This window comes from Trachurus japonicus, chromosome 17 (genome assembly GCF_045865225.1).
Source record: "Trachurus japonicus isolate A0001 chromosome 17, Traja_1.0".
Classification (NCBI taxonomy): Eukaryota; Metazoa; Chordata; class Actinopteri; order Carangiformes; family Carangidae; genus Trachurus; species Trachurus japonicus.
Window position 1 is genome coordinate 25724383 of NC_140923.1, and position 22845 is coordinate 25747227.

Here is a 22845-nt window from a genome sequence, read left to right on the forward strand (position 1 = left end):
ACATTCAGAAAATTTGAAATGTTTACAAGCAAATTCAACCACACACACACACAATGCGACACAACATTTAAAAATATCTGCTTTTATTTAACCTTTAACGAAACAGGTTCAGAAGTAACACGTCAACCTATATAGTGATGTGTAAAAATGTAATAAGGAGAATCTCAAGAGACAAAGCAGACGTACGTTCTTTGGCTGCAGAGGCCCGCTGGAAGTCAGTGAACGCAGCATGAGGGCTGAGACACCAACTGAACAGAGGAGAGAAGCTTTAAATGCACTGACTAGCCTACATCCCTACAGTGAAGAGGTATTAATGTCAAACGAAAAAACATCTCCAAATGGAGATAGCCAAACTAAATGAATATTTACCTCTTGCAATGACATACAGCATTATTAGTTTTCCAGTGATTGTTTTCTGACTCAGTTTAAACAAGCAAGAATAGCAGTAAAAATGGACTACAAATTATTTTGCTCATAGAAAAAAAAAGAAGCATAATTACATAATGGTCCAAAGAAATGCAACAAATGGAGGACCTGATATAAAAATACTGACCAAAAACAGAGTAAATAACTTATAAACCTCCTGTCAGGCTGCAAATGCTGTCCTATGCAATACAGTGACATTTTTGGGGAATATCCTGAGTGTGTAGACTACAAGGTGAACTTGACTGTAAAAGTAAAACTCCAAGTGCATTTTAAAATTATTTTTTGTTGCACTGATCACATGACAAAATTGAAACACCTGAGTCAAATGGTCAAAATAGTAATGCTGAAGTTCCCCGTGGTCAAGCTGTGTGAAACAATACATTTGTCCAGGACTAACTTGCATAGGCAGCACAAGAAACACAAAGCAATTCTGAACTGGGAACCAGGTATACAACATTCATCTTATTCAGCACTTTATTTTATCTCTTTTTTTTTTAATAACTATGAGAAAGTAAAAACTAAATAGGTCCTGAAAGACTTCAGAGTTAACAGTCATTGATTTCAAATCAAAATGCTTTAAAATGATATATATGTTTAGACAAAGACATCGAAGAAAATCTCGACTCTGGAAACAAAATTAGTTTTTTCAGAAAGCACACACTCTTCTGGATATCCTCTTGTGTATGGGATTGTGAACAACTACACACACACATAGGACTTCATTTGGGGACATTATTTTGAAAGACTCACCCTTACATTCAAACTGTTCAATGCATGCTAAATGCTGCCTGGTTTATTTTTTCCAAATGAGATGATGGCCTAACAGAATTTGATATGTGCAATCCATAATTAGAAAATAAAATGAAAGTCTGAGAAATCTGCCGTGTGAAACAGAAAAAGGCATACAAGAGTGTATAAGTAGAAAAGGTATTAATAAATGTAGTATAATTCTATATAAAATAATAAACATTTGCAGCAGCACGTCTTTTGTTTTAATTTCCTCCTCTCCAACCAGAACTGAAGGAGACATCTGCCCAAGGCAACAGGAGGTACTTGCAGCTGGGACTAGAGAAGGAGGGGACACTGATGTAAAGGGACTTGTTTTTATTTACCAAATACATTAAGAAAATAAATGTTAATCAAACGTGCGTAATGTATGTAATTCTTCACTACATGATTGCAGTTTGTCATAATAAAAGGCTGAAGGAAAAACCTTCCCTCTTTCTCTTATCCCCTGTGATTCACCATGTAAATGCCTGGAGAACTACTGTGTACAGTTTCATACTTACCGAGTCTGAAAACGAAAAGCATATTACTGGATCGAAAACAATCACGGTTCACTGAAAGCCTACAGGTGCAGTGCACTGATCAATTCTTTGCCCCTGAATAACTGGGGGTTCCTGTAAACATTCGACGCACATAATGAAAGTTAACATAAATATGCTGTGGTATAATGTCAATGAACTACAATATTTAAACACATGACAAAAATACATGTGTTTAAATGTGCTACTATCACATTGCACTGCACAGAACCAGTAGGCTTTACAGTAAGCTTATCAGGCAAAACTTGTTCCTGTCTAAACTAAACAAAGGCATATCAATTAATGCTCCAAATACAGGCTGTGTAGGCGTCCTCACCGCAGCCTCTTGTAGGTGCTGGTTAAAAGTTAGAAATGATGATGCTGATGACAGTGACGAGCCTTAGGAGGCAGTGACTCCTTCCCACTCCACCAGATACTGCACCTTGCCATCAAGGGTGACCCGTCGGGCCAGGACTTTATACTTTTCACCGCAGGCCAGGCGCCCTGCTGCTCCAAAATAGCTGCTGATGGAGCTCTTGAGGTGGGAGAGCTGGCTGTCGGGGTCCATGCCATGAACTATGTCTGTTGAGTGAAGCCCTGGAAGGCTGCTCAGCATCTCCGCTGCTGTGGGGTTGGGGTCTGCATGGCTGAGAGGGGGGATCTCATCTCTCTTCAGCGGTGGCCGCCCACGTTTCCTCTTTAATGGTGGAGAGGAAACAGGCATGACGCAGGGTGCCGTGCGTGTCTTGATGGAGCTACAGAGGCTGGGGGGTATTTGATAGGAAAAGAGGATGTTAAAAAACTGATTTTGGTTCTGAGGGAAATAACAAAAAAACAAAGTCTGCAGAGAGCATGAAGTGCAAATAACATGGCCGAGAATCTTCATTTATGCTAGTGGCTCTACGAGGCACAGCGATGCCTTGAGATAGATGTTAATGTCACCATTTTGTCCCTCGTCCATAGCAACAAGCTGATTTCATGAAGGTATAATGTTTACCATGTTCAAAATAAGATTCCAGTTGTGCTGAGGTAAACATGCACATCTGTACCTATAGCAGTTCATCCAATAGTTTTTGACTTTTGACTCAAATCCACAACCATCTACCTCAAGGGGGCGATAGAACAAAAGCTATAATGATCCATAAAGACGTTAAGATTCATCCACTGGACCTGTCTGTGCAAAATATGACGACAGTCCAGACAATAACAGTTGAGATGTTTGATCAATGCATTCGACCAACTGACAGAGCAGCATCGCCACCTATTGAGCCACAGACGTCAGAGCCAGAAAGGAAGAAACACTGCAGCTGCATAGCAGGCATACCTGGACTGTCTTGAAATGCTAGTTGAGGTAGTTTCTGAGGTGCTCAGGGCTCCTATGGATTCCACATCTGAAGTTTGTGAAGACAGCAGAGACCGTTCACTCCTGGCGCCATGGTGGCAGTGAAATGAAAGAGAAGGAAACAGTTTGATAAAAAAAAATAATTGAAAAACAACCTTAGAGACAGAAAGAGAAAACTGCTGCCATCATTGGAATTGCATCCTTTTGTCGATGTCAACATGTTTTTCTGACAGCTGCACATGGCAAAACAATGACAACAAAACTCTGAAGAAGAAATTACAGGAATAAATTGATCAATTAATTAATTTTGATAATTTGCTGATGTTTTCTACACCAATGCATCAATTGATTGAAGTCAATCCATATCGTTTCTAATCTTGTTTAGGACTACATTTACACACATTTCTTACTTACTTGATAGAAGTTAAGTGAGGCAATGCATGGGACCCTAGTGGTAGAGGCTTTCTCATTCGTCTCATCTGCTGTCAATGCAAAATAAAAACTGTTAGCGTCCGTCAGTGGGTTTCTTTGTAAGTTAACATGTTCTCAATGCACCCATCAGGAGTTACCGTTCTCCTCACAAGAGTGGCCACATGTCGAAATGTGTGCAGAATAATGTAATTATACCCACCCCTTTCAAAAGTTACATACACACCCAGCTCACTCCCCCTAAGACATGCATGCAAACACACACACACACACACACCTGGGACAAGAGTTCACTGGAGCGTTGTGGTTTAGCCAGAGTTTCCAGAGAACAAGCTCCTTGCTTCCTCTTTTTCTTCTTCTTCTCTGTGCCATTGGTTAGAGCAGTCCTGAAGCACAGGAACATTATGTTTTTAACAGTTTGACAAGGAGTTAATTTATAGATATAGATGTGCTCAGTCGCATCAGCGAAAATTAATTAACTTCATGATTTAAAGTCAAGACGCTGAGGCTTTTTTTGTCTGGGTGATTCACAGCGTACCTCCTGCCAGACAGGGCTTTGGCGGACTTGTATCCCTTAATTCTGATTTCTCTGCTGGCCGTCTCATTGGAGTTCGGGGGAACAGGAGGGAATCGGATCCTCAGGCCAAACAGTTGCTTCTTTCTCTTTGACTCCTTCCCCGACACGAACCTGGTAGAGACAGTCATGATGGATAGGAGCACACAAGAGATGATTGGGCACTTTCGGACTATCATCAAAATCACATACAGTCAAATAAGGAAGGAAATAACTTACCTGCTCTTGTTGTTGATCAGTGCCTGCAGAACACTTCCATATCGCTCCGATATTTCAGTGTTGGCGAGCTGCAGACACAGGGCAGGGGGAGGATACCAAACAGGAAAGTCAGGATGCAAGGGGAGGGGGGGGGGGGGCAAGAGCAAACACAAATCAACAACATCAACCTGACAGCCAGGGTATTAGAATTTGGAAAATAAATTAATCTTTAAGGACAGGCTAGCAATGTGGTTTTCTTTAGCTGCTACACATAATGGACACCTAGTGTGTGCCTGCATGCACATTTTCCCACATTGTTGCCACTGCTACAGTGTTACGTTGTTGCATATTGCCACCTATGCATAGATACAATATAGCCAGGTACCCAGAGAAGCATTAAGGCAAGGCACTTTGGAGCCGGCGTTAATGTCAAGTCTCGAGATGTTCTTATACCATTTTTCCTCCTACTGATATTGAATCCAATGCCTTTGAAAAATGTTAAACAGTTGTGTAACCCTGTATGGATGTGATGATATCTGCCATTGTTGCATGGCACAGGTTAAAGCCATAAACAAATACATAGGCAGTGGAAACAATTTTAATATGGATCAACAAGCTTGGGACAGGATCATTTCTATACAAATGCTGATTAAATTATCCTGTAATCCAGTAGTCTGCTTACAGGGTTCATTTTGGGTCTTATCTTACTAAACATATGGAAAACAAACTTAAAACTGTGCTGGGCTCGACAACAAACTGTGGCCTTCTTCAAACCACAGGATTTCTGCAACAGTAGGTAACTACCGGGGAAAACGGTCTTCCCAGAATAAGTTCAATTAGTGCGATTGTGTGTTTGTTTAACGGAAAGCAATTTTTCTTAGCTGCTCTCTGACAGCAGTTACCAGTGGCTGCACGGTGCACCATCTTGTGTTGCGTTTCTGAAACGACTGAGAATTTACCTCTCCGAGCTGCAGTCGCTCCCAGCTGTCATTGATGTAAGGCATCAGCTGCATCTCCGAGTGAAAATACTTCTTCTTGTGGATCACACTCAAGTTGTACAGGCTCAAGTGTGTAGCATCCTCCCTGAAACATTTTAGTAAAAGCAGTGTTTTCTTAACTTAATCTGGTTCAAAATGGATGTCATACAGAACTAATATGAGTAGAAAAAGCAAAAATTGTGGGTGTTGGTACAGTAGCAGGGCCACTGTGCCTTAGGTTTCTAGCAGTTGGTGTAGGATGTTAAATTCTATTAAAACATTAACTACTTTCGAAAGACTGACAGTCACATGAGACATGTTTGTGTCCGAGCTAAACACGTCTTGAGATTCACCTACCATCTGAGAGGCAGTCGGGTGAGGTACTCTGGCCCACCATTGCAAACAGAACAAATAAAGAGATAAAACCTGAGGGCAAAAAAACACACATTACTCCAGTAGCTGGCTTTATTTTGCTTTGAAATAATTTGTGTTCAAAGAGCAGCTTTGGGTATCATTTCACATGATCAATTTACTGTATTTTCTCTAGCAGGGCGATTTGGAGTGATCCACACAAAGCAAGAAAAAGGGTTTTCAGGTAGCACTGAGCTGATGTACTGTTCTAATGTTTGCTGCAGTTTAACACCAAATATACTGATTCAGAAAGACAACCAACCAAAGAAGAGCTTTTCAATAACCATCATGAAAATATTCTCAAAATCCGCACCTATCTCCGTAGAGCATGGGGATCTGTAAGCAATGGAGACAGGCCTCGTGGAACCACTGCTCACATCTGTTACACTGCAACATCTTCAGGTACCAGCTAGAAGGAAACAGATGGAGAGAGTGGTGAACTGCTCTGGCATGTGTGATACATAAAATTCTTAAAAAACATGTACATGTTGGAAATGTTGTATTCAGTCTGTCTTTGGAAGCATGAAACGCGCCACTCACTCTCCTGGGCCCCCACAGTAGCAGTAACACTGCTGCATGTTAGTCTTGTGGCCTTGGTCCCACACCAGCTGCTCTAGGTCGTATGGGAAGGACAGGTGCAGCCCCGTGTGTTGCTGCTGCTGATGTTGTTCTTGCTTAGGGAAACCTTTCGCTGACCCTCCCCTCCTGTGCGCACTCCCCCTCTGTACCACACAGACAAAAGAGTGTTTAACCCAACATAAAACTATGTACACAGATATTTACTCTATAGATTATCTTATCTCTCTTTTCTCCTTCATGCTTCACAGCTAAAGCGGGGTAAATAATGAGTCTGACAAAATAGCTATGTATCAAGTAAATACACACGTATTTAATCAAACAACTTCAACTAAAGGATTTGTGTCTGTGCTGAAAGAAAAAGCTGTACCTTAGGTATAGAGCTTAGCTCGCACTCTGAGCAGAGCCACTTGTCATCCGAGTCAATGACAGAGGCATCAATGATGGGCGAGTGGCACACCTGATGGTAACCTTAAAGACAAGACAAAAGACTTAAGACAAACACATTTAAATCCAGTTGGGTCAAGTTTTCAAAATTACACAGAGATTAGAGCTCAGTACCAATTTAAATAACAGTGGTCATTGTGGATTAAAAGAGCAGAGACGATGAACAGTACCATGTCCACAATTGTCACAAATGACAATCTCATTGGGTTCCTCTGAAGTCTCATCCTGGCATATGGAGCACACAATGTCATCGTCCTCATCATCGTCATCATTTTCATCCCCTGAAAGAGAACAGAGACCATTAAGGCAAAGAATCCCAACTCTTTTACAACCAGCCTTTTACATACACCTCAATGGTATGAGAGTGGCAGCAGATATTTTAGATATGGATATCTCAAACTAGAAAATCAAAAATGAAAATGGGAACAGGTGTTTCATAATATCCTGCACACTGATATTAATAATTTTTAATCCATAAAATTCAGAAAGTGGCTGCCATCTAAATGTCCATGCTTGGCTGCTGCCAAATTTTCAGCTGTCCCAACAGAACAATAACAACAAAAAATATGATGTGAATATTTTCACATGGGCCAAGCACACAATCGCCAAACCACTAATCGAAGAGTAACCTAATACCACACTGTCGGTCTGTTGCACCACACCCAAAGGTAACGTCAGGGTGTAGTAGTGAAACAGAGCGTGTCATGCCAGTGCAGATCAGTGAGAACTTCAACCACTGGAGGTCAGCACAAAACAAGGCTTTCAACTGATGGTAACTTTTTGAATACTAATGCACTGAACACTTTGAACATACAGCTGTGCAGCAACATACTGATTTTTTAATCTAATAATGGATATTTGTCATAAATGTTTGTTTGTTTTTTCATTCAATACAAACCAAGTTAAGCTTTACTAAAAGAGGGAATTATGCATCATATTATAACTGCATAAACCCTCTTCGTGTATTCCCCCTTTGCTCATTTTCACTTGTGGTCGACGCACTGCTGCTGTGTCAATACCAGACACTGTGGACAGTTAACTGCCAGTAACAAGAGTAGCGAGATAAGTAGGGCAGAAGAAGGCAGACAAGGGTGTGGACCGCATCCAGGGTTTTAAGCAAAAGTACTTTAGCGATTCCTGACACTGAATTTTTATTGAACAATCACATTTAACATGTAAAAATATAAGTAGAAACATTTTACCTGTCTGAATATCCTTCCAAAGGACCCATGACTTTGAGCGATCCTCAAAGACAACAAAGCATCTCTGTTTGTCCCGATCAATCTGAAAAACACATGAAGAATAGATCCTAAATGGGACATTGTTCTTAAAACCTGCCAGTCACACTGCCCAGGAATCACACATCCACAGACATAAGACAACAAATCTCATCAAAACCTCATGAGTTTGACAATAAGAATCTGATGGTAGTGATAAAAAAATAATCTAATTACAGCACCAGAAGGAATGCTTGGCTCACACTAACCTTTGTGATTGTCCCCAAGTAGAACAAGCCGTCTGACCACCGGGCCAAGACATCTTGTCCCTCTGTAAACCTGCCAGACATGTCGTCCTCTCCATACTCCCCTCTAGCAGACAGGCTTGTGGGAGACAAGGACACAGCCTGCTGCTGCCTCTGGGGGTGGGCTCTGAAATGGGCAGACAGGTGGTCCACAACCCCTGAGTCTCTGAAAAACATGCAATTACAACAAGGGATGAGCTATATCATAATTTAAAAATCCTTTTTTTTTTTTTTCCTAGATCATGGCATATTTTCATTCTGTGCATAATTGCCTAGAATTGCTAAACTGACCACATGTTTGATGTGCAACAGGCAACTCTTTGATTAGCTCTGATGCAATTTCATTATATTTGATAACAAGAGAAATAACCTGCTGATAAATATATGCAATATTGTTGTGCACAACGAGGAATGTAATGATAGATTGTGTGGTTACAGAGGAGCTTACAAAACAATGCCTCATGCTGAAACACATGACATTTCCCCTCCAGTGGGTACAAACAACAGGTGATTATACTCTAATTAGTGCTAATTGGCAAGTAACCACGTCCAAGCGGCCAGCGCCATGGCTGTAGTGCAATGCTGAGCATTTCCATAACACATCGGAAAATTACCAATGAAAAGCAGCAGTTATTGTAATCAATACTGATCATTCACCTGGCTCACAGGTTAAGAAGGTGGCATTTGATTGTTAGTCACAGGTGGTAATTCTACAAATTAAGCATTTGGTGTTTTCCGTCTTCTGTTGTTAATTGAACTTTATGTATTAGGTTTTGTAAGAAACTGGAGGTTTTAGTTTTCTGCTTCCTCTGAGCCTCAGTCCGTCAGTCTGAGACTCCCTTTGTTCGAGCACAGGGTGAACATGAGCAATACCAGCCACGGGAGAGGACACATGGGCAGCCTGAAATAACCTTGGAAACTGAAATGTGGTTATATAAACAGTCGGCAGCAGGAACAAAGCGTAGGCATGAATAATCCACATGCAGAGCTGAAACCCTCGCCAGGTCGCTGACCGTCGGACCCACACCCCCCAACAGCAGGAAAACATGATGACAACAATACCTCATCGGTCACCTCCGCTTCTACCCACAACTCGTACGACGAAATAACGAATAAGATGTGTCTGCTGCTGTCCCGCTCCTACTATTGCTGGATCCACTTCAGAAGTGCATCGCGAAAACTTGCGGGGCTCGGGTCTTCTTCAGAAAATAACAAACGGTTCATTTTCCCCCCGCACGTTCGCCATTTTGGTTTCCCGCTGATGATCGGGGAGTGCATTATGGGAAGAGCTGAGCTGCTGCTGCTGCTGCTGCTGCTGCTGCTGCTGCTGCTGCCTTCATCTTTTTTCAAACATTTGAAATTGTAGGCAGGGCATTTAGCTACAGCTACTTAGCAGCACAGCATATCCGTTCTTACAGGGGCACAAAATGTACTTATTGTTGCTCAAATGTAGCGTCTTCTCTGTGTGGATGTAAAAAAAAAAAAAAAAAATTAACTGACGTTTTCAGCGTTATTAATTAGCGGTTAGACAGTTTCAGAGATTAAGCATGTGTTCATTCACAATGCTAATAAATTCAATGAAAATTATTTAGTTAACTTGTTCAGATTTTGGCCACTTAATTTTGCTTCAACATTTCGTGAGATTGTTTTTATTTCATTTTATTTTGGATGTGATGACCGGAAGTTGTGTTTGGCGCTAGGTAATCTGTTGGGCTTTTATTGTGAAGGACTTGGCGGAAGCGTGTACTTGTGCTCGGTACGGTAGCATGACCCGGTCACATCTCCAGAGTTAAGCAACCATTGAACACAAGAGACACAGCGATAACACCGGAGCCTGTGAGGCACCAGTGACTGCACTTTGACTCACATTTCTCGTCATTTTGGTTCACGACCAACTTTAAAACGCCTAATAGCCACACAGGAAGCTGCGCGTGCGCCCTGAACCTACGTTTTTTTTTTTTTTTTTTTTTTTCTTCAGCGTGAGGTATGTTGCTCAGCTTGAAAATCGGCAGCTGCTGCAAAGAGCAGAGGCGCAGCAGGCAAAGTGAGATATCAAAACGATCCACACGGACGAGACGAGCCCACAGTCCGGACCGCGGATCGTTGTTGTGGGGCTGAGACCGGCGGGGATGCTGTCGTTTGTCCCGGTACCGTGAAGGAGAACCAGTCGGTCTGGGGTTTTGAGTGGAAGCCGCTTTCTCCCATGTATTTTGGATGATCTCCCACAGCCAGGTCCACGTATTGAGATGATCTATTTTTGTGATGGCGAAGGGTCTGTTTCCACGGGCCTGGGTGAAAAAGTCTTTCTATTTCCAGGTAATATCACAGGTCGGTAGTTGTTCTGTAAAACGCATAATCGATTATATATATAGCATGCCTATATAATTATTTTTTTCCCCAGCGGGTTGTGACTGTGAGTTTGTGTGTAATGAGGTGGTTGAGGTGTCACGTTAGAGTGACAGCTGGTAGTTAATATCAAACACCTCCTGCTGCTCAGACGGGGATTGTGGGTTGTTGCAAAACACCTGAGGAATGACACTGTGGATTAAAGATTATCATGACAGTCTTTCCTGCTGATCCACAGTGATTTACAGAGAGCAGAGTTCAGGCCTACCTCTGAGTGTGTGTGTGAGTGTGTAACTGTGGCAATTGATGCCAGGATTTACAACCCAGGTCAGAGAGCAATCTCTGTTTGGTTCATTTCATATCACTTAATATTAAGTTAATTCCTCCTCACATTACTGAGGAGCTTGCCAAGACTTTCACTCTCCGCCCACAGTTGTTTTCAGTAATCCTTTGGTGTGGATTTTAAGAGTTGAACCTTCTGATTTGGGCACCATTGGCCTGCTGCCAGCATCTACAGTACAGACTACAGTAAGGAGATTATGCCAGAGGAAGGTTGCATCTGCTCTGGGGACGAGTGTTGCACGAGTCGACCACATGATTACAGTCAGTGCGGCTGAAATCCTCCTGAAAGGTGAAACATGTGGGCAGAGGTGATTTGCTCAACACTTGACAACAGTAGCCAGCAGCATTTTCCCTGTGGCCTCGTGTTCGGGTAAATTCAATAAGATCAACCATAATTAGGCTTCATTTCATCCTGTATGAAAATAAACTGCTCCTGTCCCACGTACTTGCATTGAGACAGCACTACAATGTGCAAGCTCACTCGTCACAATTTCCTCAGTTCCTATTTTGGCCGCAAAGAAAAAGAAAAAAGAAAGGCTAAATTAGGCTGAGAACATTTTTGGGCTGTTTGCAGCTGACAGAGCTCTCAAAGTAGTTTTTTTTTATATATATATATACAGTATATACATATTTAGGTCAACACACCTACACAAAGCAAACCCTGACTGGTACCAAATCTAGTAAGAGTGTGTTGGCAGAGGTCGAGTGTTTAGGTATGTCACAGGACACTGTGCCTGGTTTGTACAAAGGTCCACAGGCTGGCTGCTGGTAGAAGTACACACCATGTAGTTTTACCAAGTGTTTTTTTTCCATCTGTGCATGAATCATACAGCTACTGCACTGGACCAAACCATAAAGCCACATAACCTCTATACACTTTAGATAGAATAAATGGCCTCTGAATTTCAATGCTCTTTTTGAAGTACCAGAGGTTAACCCATTTAATCCCATCGGTCACAAAAGTGACCGTAAAAAATATTTCCAGTTGAAAGGCCCTAAAAATGTTAGTAAATGGAGTATTAACATATTTCCAAAAAATACTGAAGCAAGAAACCCTTCTGATCACATATGTGCAGTTTCACATGTTTAGTGTAAATTGTCACATGATCAGAGCTGATTACTTCCTGGTTGCACCATCCGAGGAAGATGGCTGCATCAAAGCCTCAACAAAGAAGGTCAGTAAAGAAGGTTGACATAAAGATAAGAGAAAGATTTTTGGCACACATAATCTTTAAGGTGTCTAGTATTGACATATGCATCTACAATCACTCAACTGTGTTTAGTGTGGTCACAGCATGAGTAAAATTGTTGACGGCAACAATAGTGACCGGTGGGATAACACAGTGTAAGTAGCTAACTTTCTACTTTTTAAAAACTTTCTTTTTTTATTATTATTATTTAAATTTGAATCAAACACAATATATGTTGGACCTTACAGACCCTAAAGCATTTCAGTTAACCTATCTCTCAAAGTGAAATAGATGTTGTCCCCAGTGACTGTGATATGGACTATAAGGGCGAGACTGGCCAATTGCCAGCCAGGCTGTTGAATGAAAGTTAGGCAAAAAGATTATGTAAGAAACATTGTTATTAGGGATGATAACTTCCCTCTCACCACCCCACTTCCACCCACTGTTGGTGAAGAGGCAAATCCCTATACCCACATGAGCAGCTATGGGCAAACCTTCCCACAAAGGGCCGCGGGGCTGCAGGTTTCTGTTCCAACCAAGCAGCAGGTGCAGGTTGCAGGTGGTCAAAAATAAAATCTAAACATTCAAACAACCTTCATAAGGTGTCATATCTTAATCAGGTCCAAGAAGTGGTGGGGGCCCACCTTTACATGGTCCCTCAATGCACTCATAAGCAGCCACCTCTTCTACAGAGATGTTGTAGGAAGGAGGTCTCATACATGGGTCAGTGACAAATAAGGGTTGGCAAGATGAGCAATTCATGGATTTTCTTAAAAAACTATTTTAAAAGCTTGCATCAAATTTGTTAAAATGTGCATTTTGTAGTCATGTTGGTTTTATGTCTTTTGAAATTACATTTGAACCTGAACAAAAGTAAGACTGAGGTTATGCAGGTTATTCTGGGTGACCCCTAGGTCAATAAGTCAATATTGCACTAAAAATGTACATTTACAATGGTAAAATGAAAAGTACACTAAAGCAACATTGCACTAACTGTAACACACTGTAAATCCAATAACAAAGTTACAATATGCATGTCTTAAATTTTTCACAAAAGTGACAATGGCAATGTTGATAGGCGTCTTTTCGTTTTTGCTTTTAGTCGTTCTACATGTTTTTGATATGTAAAATAGCCACACTAACATGTGATAAAGCACACAAGCATCTGTTATGTATGCTGGCACTGGTAACAGTAAAAAAAGAGTTCTGTAGTACAGCCCAGTTAAAATTGGGCTGGAATAAAAGCAATTTGATAGCTATGATGGATATGTAAAATTAGTATACATATTATCCCACCGGTCACAATTGTGACCGACTATAAAACACACTTTTTCTCCTATTTTTCCATGAAAATTAAAAAAAATAATGATTGATTATTTCAAAGAGTTGCTAATGGCACATGGTTTGGATATTTTCATGTCTGGGAAAAATTTGGGATTAAATGGGTTAAAAAAGCCACTTGAAAGCCAGATTTGTATTTTGTGCATTTCTGTCTTTCCTGTTGGGTCTTTGATCTTTGATGTCAGCATTGTGGTTCTTATGCGCTCGTAACCTTTTTTGCTACGTTATGGGGACCTGCTTTTAAGGCTTGGTTTAATGGCGTCTTTTTCACTCTGAGATGCATCCTCAGAGACGCAGACTGAAGAGGACAGCCCACTCTGTCCTGAGGAGCTCTGTGGACCCCAAAGAGCAGGAGGACGGAGGAGAACAGGAGGACGGAGGAACCACCACGGCCCTCGCTCCTTTAGCTACAGGTTGTCCCACCTGCAGGGGATCATCCCTATGTTCCCCGGATCCTATGTTCGGACCGGGGGAACATAGAACCCTTTTTCTAAAAAAAGGTCCTATGTTCCCCACTTTTCCCCAAAAGGACCCGGGGAACATGCAATTTTTGTACCCACTTGGAAGTGGAGTTGTGAGTGACTTGGCATATTTTTGCCTATTTTTGAGTGAGAAGTTGAGTTGTGATTTTGAGCGAGAAGTGTAATTGTTCTATTGGTTGGGTTTAGGCAATGAAGAAAGGAGTTGGTTAAGTTTAGTAAAAAGACCAGGTAGAGGCTAGACAGGCCAGATAGATAGAGTCCAGATAAGTAGAGAGAGTCCATCAACCAGCAACAGCGGGGAACATAGGACCCTTTTTCAGAAAAAGGGCCCTATGTTCCCCAGTATGTATTGCGATTGGGGAACATAGGACCCTTTTTGGGAAAAACAGGGAACATAAGAGCCTTTTTCAAGGGGAATATAGGTACGCTCCCACCTGCAGTGTGTGAGGGTGCGATAGCTCAGGTCTTTTTTTGTGTCCGCTGAAGAGACTCTGACTTTACGACAGTCGATACTGGATGTGGGTTAACGTTGGGTAACTGAATCTAACCGCTGACAGCCGGTAACTCTGTAGTTTACACTATGGGTTTAGTGAGATGTGTCTTTGCATATTTCACTCAACTGTTAAAGTTTTCCTTCCTGCAGCGCTCGTTAAGTGTTGACATCAGTATCATATTCACTCTGCTGCGCTCAGCCATGTCATGCCTATTCATACCCATTTCAAGGTCATTATACCCTTTTATGTATTTCTTTTTTATTATCTTTTTTAAACCCTCGTCCTCAGGGTCATAGTACGACAACAGTTTCACAGCACACACTATGCGTTCACTATGTGTGAACTGTTTGCAGTAGCCTACCTCTGTCATACGGTTTGTCTTTTTAGACACAGACACTTGAATTCCTACATGGTAACCATTTAGTTTACCCAGTGTTATCTTAGCTGAGTCCACTGCTACGTGATAGGAAGAGGAGACGCTGTGAAAGGCCACAGGGAGTAAATGAACAATTAGGCTCTCTGCTGCTCAGGTTTCACTTCTTTAACGCACAGGCTTCATCATGTGTTCGCAGACACACGCCGAGACACACCGTCAGACAGACAACGTGAACTCATGACTCGGTGTCACTCGCCTGTAACAAACACCCTTTTATTCCGCCGCTTTGTCCGCGCGTGCGTGTCTGATGCACATTCGGCTTGCACACACCTTCGTACATGCCAAAGGAGTGAGATTTGATCGTAGAGTGTAGTTGCTTTATACTCCCTTGATACCTCCTGCTCCCTCCCCAGAGGCCCCACTATCTGTTTGTTCATCTCTTCAGGACACAGAGCATTTATAAAGAAAAACACACACACACACACACACACACACACACAGCAGCTCTGCAGAGGAGAAATCTCTCCAGCTCTGAGCTGGAGAGCTGTTAAAGCTCTGACAGCCTCCTCCTGCCAAGAGATGATTTGGTGAAAAGCACCAAAGTGCATGAGAGGCAGGAAAATGATGTTTTTCCTGTACTCAGCCTCTGCTTTTCTGTGAAGCCAGTAGTTTAGGATGGGGATGTTTTACATATTTTATGTGAACTAACTCCATGAAAAAGCCCAGGACATCATTAGGGTTTTGTTTATTGTGTCCAAAACCTACAAAGTCGTATGCCCCCCCCCCTTCGGAAAAAAAAAAAAAAAGTATAAAGAAGCAGAATCAGTTACTGTAAACCAACTGTCTGTGTGTGTTCTGCTGCAGCTTGTATGGGCCCAAAACAGACAAGAGCTTCATTCCTGTTTACAGTAATTACATCACATCAAACACAAAAAGGCTTTTGACTTGGTCCCTACCTCGCTGGGTGCATATTTTTGTTGGGATTCGGAAACCGTGCTGAAGCTGTGCGGAGAAGCCCAGCACGCTGCCAAAACACACACTACACAAGCTGTTCCTGCCATGTGATCAGAGTGAGAGTCAAAATCACTTGATCCCCCCCAAGTGCTGTTACACTCCCTGAAGAAAAATGAATTGCAGTTTTGCTGTGGTAAAAGTCGCATACTGAGGCTGAAACCGCAAGTTCGACCCAAATTCCTTGTCACCGCTCCATTTCCCCTTCTAGCAACTTCATAATCTTTTTTTCATTTGATTGCATTGCAGGAGGCACTTCATCTACACAACTCACAAAAAGTTATAGATATTTGACTTTTGGGTGATATTTATGGAAAACGTAAACCTGCTGATGACACTCTAAGCTCAGTGGACACTTTGCCTGTTTGAAGCCTCGCACTGGCCAAGTAATAAAAAAAGTCAATAAAAAATACGGCGACCCCAGCTCGCTATCTCTCATTCAAACAAAAGAACCAGCAGGTGAACATATTAACTGCTATCTCTGCCCTTTAATCATGGGATCCATGACCCAATGTGATTACACAAATGAAATAATTATCAACCTTACAACTAACAGGAAACACAACTCATGGCTCCTACAAAAGTTATAGTGCATTTTAGTTGCATTCTGAAATTTAATTCAAAAGCCTATCATCCCTAACTTTTTGTTAGTAGCGTAAGTAGCTATTGCTGAAATGAGCATTTTATTACCTGATTTGTCAGTGACTAAATAGCAACTCCAATAAAATGATACACATCTGTTGTCAAGTGGAATTGGTAAATGTTTAGTGGTTTGTCAGAAGCAGTTGAAGATGGCACAGTGGTCACAATGAAAGCCTTTGATGGTTTGGGTTTCAGCCATACGACCGCTGTGAGGTTCACCTCCTTAGCTCAGATTGAAATATCTACCAGATACATTTCAAGTAAATGTAACACTCACGGTCCCCAGTGGATGTGTCCTAGTGACCTTGGTAATCCCCTGACCTTTTTTCTACCCGTAGAGCTGCCATCAGGACCAACTTTCAGCTCTGTACTTATTCCCTTCAATACTGATGACATGTTCCTCAACCTCAGCTTCACTTTGTTTCAAGGACCAGTGAGCAATTAGTCATCAATGTTAACAGCTATCACTGTTTTAATGTGAGTATGCTAGTATGCTCATACAAAGCATTTACCTCGAAACACCACTGTGCCACAACGTAGGCCTACAGCTCATGGCTGCTGACTGTGTAAGGTATAATGAAGAGGGAGAAGGTTGTTAAATAAACCCCGACAAGATGGATCGAACCCTGAGGGGTTTCAATCTCTCCTCCCCCCTTTTTTTTTTTTTTACCTGAAGCAGTAGCCTGGCCGATCAGACTGCGTCCCCAGTATAATACTGTATAATACATCCATGGTCCCCAGCAACGGTCTGTTATACAGAAATAACAGACATTAGGATGCAGTGACTGACCAATCAGAATACAGCATAGATCCGTGGAATAAATGTTAATATTTACTGACTGTTTATACAGCTGAAATGATTAATTGAAAAACAAATTTTCCCATTTCTCATCAACTTCATATTGATTCTATTTTGACAACAGCAAACATTCGCTGATTGGTAGTGAAGGACCTCTGTCAGGGTTCCTACACATTTGAAATTTCCAAATTCCATACTTTTTCCAGACCCTAATTTCCATACTTCTTGGTAAAAAAAAATCAAATAATTTGCGATATTTAAGTAAATAGATGTGCATAATATAAAAAAAGCATGCAATTTATTATTTGTTTTCATTATTCTGAATGGGTATGCCATTATGCAACCAAATCATTGCCGCCAGGAGATTGTAGCTACATACAATAGTGCATACAAAATAATTAACCCAAATAACTTCAGATAAGACCAAACCAAGATAAGATAAATAAAATAAATATATTTCCATACAATAGTTTCCATTTTCCATACTTTTACAGACCTGGAAATGTATAAAATCAAATTCCATACTTTCCATACTTTCCATACTTGCGTAGGAACCCTGCTCTGTATACTGTGTTTTCTTGTCTTTAAATCTAAGCATTTGCAAAGTCTAACTTCCACAACATGGTAAAAGAGAGGGGTTGTATAGTATCACATTTCTGTGGCACTCACAGACTGCATTCGTTTGCACAATGTGCCTAGAAACAACAGGACTTGAGACATGTGACATGTTCATCCTGTGACCTATGCCTGTGACACATAACAGCTCTTTTTCTTTTCTAAGCCGTAATCAGCCAACCAGTTCCTTGTTATGGGACACCCTACAACATCATGGGGTCACCGTGGCAACCTATTATGTGATCAGGCTTGATTAGGATTTGCCTCATCTAGACTCTCTCACTGTCCTGCACTTGTATTTGATGCCATAGAGGTTCTGTATGTAATCAATTGATATGATATTATCATATATCAACATGATGAACATTGAGTAATGAAATGAACGTTTCACAACAGGGCGATCCCTCCTGTTTCAGATTTGGGTCCATCTTTTGTGTTTGCTTGTGCTTCGCTCTTCCCAGGCTCGGATCTCCTTTGTTCGGGTGAAGTACCTGTTCCTTACATGGCTGACGGTGCTGGTGGGGAGCTGGGTGCTGTACGTGCAATACTCCACCTACACAGAGCTGTGCAGAGGACACGAGTGCAAGAACGCCATTGTGAGTATCTGCTTTATTGGCTCATTTCTCTACTTGTTCAGACCCTGTATCTCTGGGCACAGCAATCCTTCCAACAGCACCCCAGGGGACACCTGAGCTACAGGCCGTTACAAGATCACGGCAACCCTCAAGAATCTAAGTGGTTGTGGTTTGAAAATCCTAAATCCTCCTCAGGATGTAATCTGAGCTCTGTGCGGACAGTGAAATGTCTTGTCCCCTATTTTCTGAATGTGAGATACCCTGGTCCTAATATACTGGATAATAGAATTACACTTAACACTTGTCTTCTCTTTCTCCAAGTGTGATAAATACAGGAGGGGAATCATCGATGGCTCTGCCTGCAGCAGCCTGTGTGACAAAGAAACGCTCTATTTGGGAAGGTGTCTGTCAGTACTACCAAACAACCAGGTAAGAAAAATATACAGTGTGCTATTTAAGTGGTTATACAGTGGCATGCAGAAGTTTGGGCACCCCTGGTCAAAATTTCTGTTAATGTGAACAGTTAAGCAAGTAGAAGATGAAATGATCTCCAAAAGGCATAAAGTTACAGATGGCATATTCCCTTTACATTTTAAACAATATATATATATATATATATATATATATATATATATATATATATATATATCAGCAAAGGTTTGGCCACAGTGCATAGTTAGTACCTAGTAGCCCCCCCTTTAGAAACTATCACAGCATGTAAATGGTAAATATCTTGTCTGATACCTTGGTCAAAGTTATCTGAGAGCTCAAGTCGACTGGGTTTCTCATTCTTTGGCAGGCTGCTGCTTTGTTCCCCTTTTTCTAAATCTAAAATTGTAGAAAACAAAAATAATACACGGATATTGCTTAAAATATTGCAAAAGAGTGTTTCATGTTTAACTTGATGCCTTTTGGAGATCATTTCATCTTCCACTTGCTGAACTGTTCACAGTAACAGAGATTTTGACCAGTGGTGCCCTAACGTTTGCATGCTCTTGTATGTGTTCAAAAAAAAAAAAAAGACCCCCACTAATCAGATCATTCATAATGTTCAGTATGATAAATGTTTCTCTGGCACTGTGCTGTTGACCAGGTGTACACAGGAAGTTGGGGAGACCACGATGGGATCATCCGCTGCAAGTTGGGGGAGATTGTGCACTACGAGCTGGGCGAGGAGCCGGAGCCTCGGAGAGAGACCCCTGTGTTCGACAAGCCCACCAGAGGCACATCGGTGGAGAAGTTCAGAGAAATGGTCTTTAATCACCTCAAGGTAAGAGACTGTGGATGTGGGTCAGAGAGGTTTAGTCAGAACCAGGTGTGACGCCTGAAGCCTCAGTCTCTCAAAGGGGTTTTCATACCGGCAGGGCTTTGTGTTGGTTCTAGTTACCGATCCAAATTATGAACCAGCCGGTGAGTTCAGACCAAAAAACCAAAAGGTTCAGAATCTGAAAAGTCTGTTTTCAAAGGAACCAAAAAATAGTTGTTTCTTCTGTGCGAACCGTGACATCATCAGTGGGTGTGTCGTATTCTTGGCTGTGAAGACGAGCAGGAAGGAGGAGAAGGCAGTGACTGACAGCATGGAGAAAAGGCATTTGTCGTGGTCTGCTAAAGAAACTAAATGTTTGGTGGCATTTTGGGCGTCTAGAAAAGCTAGAAAGCAGCATAAGAAATAACAAGTTGTATGAATTTCCCTTTGGGGCAAATAATTAATAAACTTAAAAAAAACTGAAGGATGATAACAGAGACAGCAAAAGAGCAAAAATGTTGCCACTGTTGTGTTCACTTCCACCAATCATGCAGAGTAACGTCGGCCCACTTTGGTTCTGCGTAAACTGGTTGTGAACTGGTTCACCAGAAAGCACCGAGGTTCTGAGACTCCAGAACGGAGCCAGAACCAGAACCAGAACCAGATCCGTGTCTGTCTAAGCACCCTCGGTGTCTGTCTTGTCTCTCTCCATCTCTCAGTCCAAGCTTGGAGAACAGGCCAACCTCGCTACCCTCGTCAGCCAGATCCTGTCCGTCGCCGATGGCAACAGAGATGGACGGGTGTCACTGCCAGAAGCCCGCTCGACGTGGGCCCTCCTGCAGATGGACGAGGTATGAGAACAGCCAGTGAAGTGAGAACATGGAGATCTTTGTTGTTCTGCTCACTGGGGAAACACTGTGCACAGGTTGTATTGTAACAGGGCCGTTGCTAGGAATTCTGGGCCCCCTGGAAGAATACTAAAGTGGGCCCCTGTCCCCTGACTTTTCCACTTTTTTCTTAGACTACGTATTATCTTTTTTTTAAATTTACTGTTTTGATGCTAATGCAGCATTACTATTAGTCAGGGTCTTATGTAGAATAATTCAGTCATTCAAAGATTAGACCACTGGGGTTTTTTGTGGGCCCTTCTGGGCGCTGGGCCCCTAGAATTATCATCACCTTCTCCCCTACACAACGGCCCTGCACAGGTATGACAGACAGATGAACGGGTTTCTCTTTGTTTTTCGAGGTGCTGCTGGGCCTGCTGCTCCAGGACCGTGGACACACCCCCCGCCTCCTGGGCTACTGCGGGGACCTGTACATGACGGAGCGGGTCCCCTACGGGCCCCTGTACGGTCTCTCTCTGCCCTGGCCGCTGGTGTCCTGGGTGCCGAGCGGTCTGCAGCGCCGGATGGACCAGTGGTTCACGCCGTCCTGGCCTCGCAAAGCCAAGATCTCCATGGGCCTGCTGGAGCTGGTGGAGGACATCTTCCACGGCACCTACGGCAGCTTCCTCATCTGCGACCTCGCCGCCGCGCATTTCGGTTACACCGACCGCCACGAGCTCCGTCTCACCAACGCCCGAACGGTCGTCTCCGAAGACGAGTTCAAACGCACCATGCGAGCGCTGAAGTGCGAGACGGACGCCGACTGCGTGTACGGCGCGGACTGCCGGACGTCGTGCGACGTCACGGAGCAGCGGTGCAGGGAGGAGCCGCTCCAGCCCAACCTGGCCAAGGCGTGCGGCGCGCTGAAGGACTACCTGCTGCGTGGGGCGCCCTCGGCGATGAGGGAGGAGCTGGAGAGGCAGCTGTACGCGTGCATGGCTCTGAAGGGCAATGCTGGACAGATGAACATGGAGCATTCGCTTATCCTCAACAACCTGAAAGCTCTGCTGTGGAAACAGATCTCACACACGAAGGACTCATGACGAGGAGAAGAAACCGCTCCGACGTGAAGCCAGTCAGTTCTCCACATGGAGCTGAGTAGTAACAATGCTGTGATTAATGAAAAAAAAAAAAAAGAAAGTAATTTTTATCAACTCTTAACACTTATGAATGAACTGACCGATGGAGACTCTACCTCCTCCGTCCCAGTTACACAAGTTGGGGGCCTGGAAAACACGTCCGTGTATGTTGCAACACAACACTAAAAAAGAAACAAACTGAATGATTGCATGTTGCCATCAATCGCACTTAAGACGATTCGTACAGCCACATTTTATTGTATTGTATCGTTCACCACCGTGGAATGTTTCACTGTTGTTCGTCTCAAGAGCTGAGAGACTACATTGCTGTTTTTGCCACAAAATCATGCTGATGTGTGTGTGTGTGTGTGTATGTATGTATGTGTGTATGTAGGGGGGGACTAACATGGTTCATCAGAGGGGTTTATGAGAATAGGGTTTATAAAAATCTGACTAACGGTTGTACAAAGGCTCCGGTTTGAAGTATTGAAACTGTAGTATGATAAAATATGTTCAAGTTGTTTGTAAGGTTGCTAAAGTTACTGATGTTCTACAATTTTAACAAACCCACAAAAAGTACAAAACCAGCAATATATTCGTATTTAATCTTAAAAAGAAAAAGAGGAGATGAAATTATTCCTAGGTTAAAGAAAAGTTGTATTGTTTTGTTAAAAATAGCAGGGACTACTTTCAGCTGCGGATTAATACAAAATTAACACACCAGTGAGTTTTTGCATCAGCAGGATGTAATCAGCGTTCATGCTGTAGGAATGTGTTGCTGTGTTTGTTGTTACACGGTCTCTGGACAACAGTGGAGTCGACAGCACAACTGTTTTGGCCTCGACTTCACAGGCCGAGTGAGATTGGTTCATTGTTGGATTTGGTCCTTTGAGGGGATAATGTGACAATAAGAAAATTATAGAAGGCCACCAGACTTAACCTTGAACGAGGACAGATTAGTGATGAAGGAGAATTTTGAATAATTAGTGGAATTTATCTTTTTTTTATGAAGGATTCAGTGTCAAAGAGCACTGATGCTGTGTGAGGGCTTTTTCTGTAGCCGTCACTCATCTGGTTGATTTACATGGAGCAGTTCAGGAGCTTCAGACTGGACAGTGTGATGGTATTTGTCAGTGCTACACAGGATTCATACTGTGCATCTGTACACCTGTAACCCAAGTGACATCATCATCAATGCTGCATTAATGACACAG

The 22845-nt window shown here is 42.4% G+C and overlaps 2 protein-coding genes across 2 annotated transcripts; one reads left to right on the forward strand and one right to left on the reverse strand.

Annotated features, from left to right (window-relative positions):
- Positions 1-62: 62 nt before the first annotated feature.
- mtf2 (metal response element binding transcription factor 2) lies at positions 63-9485 on the reverse strand. The gene is made up of 15 exons (XM_085804280.1): positions 9269-9485; positions 8171-8372; positions 7887-7968; positions 6855-6965; positions 6608-6708; positions 6202-6383; positions 5975-6070; positions 5608-5676; positions 5233-5356; positions 4295-4362; positions 4040-4189; positions 3771-3887; positions 3487-3537; positions 3055-3156; positions 63-2494 (listed from the first exon to the last, which is right to left on the reverse strand). Exons 1-15 carry the CDS (start codon positions 9271-9273, stop codon positions 2131-2133), a joined length of 1824 nt encoding a protein of 607 aa, XP_085660406.1. The 5' UTR covers positions 9274-9485; the 3' UTR covers positions 63-2130.
- A 663-nt stretch (positions 9486-10148) lies between these two features.
- Positions 10149-21829, forward strand: dipk1aa (divergent protein kinase domain 1Aa). The gene is made up of 6 exons (XM_085804281.1): positions 10149-10522; positions 18306-18440; positions 18741-18848; positions 19513-19689; positions 20385-20516; positions 20915-21829. Exons 1-6 carry the CDS (start codon positions 10469-10471, stop codon positions 21593-21595), a joined length of 1287 nt encoding a protein of 428 aa, XP_085660407.1. The 5' UTR covers positions 10149-10468; the 3' UTR covers positions 21596-21829.
- The last annotated feature ends 1016 nt before the right edge of the window (positions 21830-22845 follow it).

Bases quoted from the DNA above. Each gene is read 5' to 3' on its own strand.
- mtf2 (XM_085804280.1), bottom strand. The intron at 5,677-5,974 runs GTGCGGATTTTG...TTTTGCCCTCAG, and splicing joins CCCATGCTCTACGGAGATAG to GTTTTATCTCTTTATTTGTT. The intron at 4,363-5,232 runs GTAAATTCTCAG...CTGTGTCTGCAG, and splicing joins AGCGACTGCAGCTCGGAGAG to CTCGCCAACACTGAAATATC.
- dipk1aa (XM_085804281.1), top strand. From the start codon at position 10,469: ATGGCGAAGGGTCTGTTTCCACGGGCCTGGGTGAAAAAGTCTTTCTAT. The intron at 18,441-18,740 runs GTGAGTATCTGC...TCTTTCTCCAAG, and splicing joins ACGAGTGCAAGAACGCCATT to TGTGATAAATACAGGAGGGG. The intron at 18,849-19,512 runs GTAAGAAAAATA...GCTGTTGACCAG, and splicing joins CAGTACTACCAAACAACCAG to GTGTACACAGGAAGTTGGGG.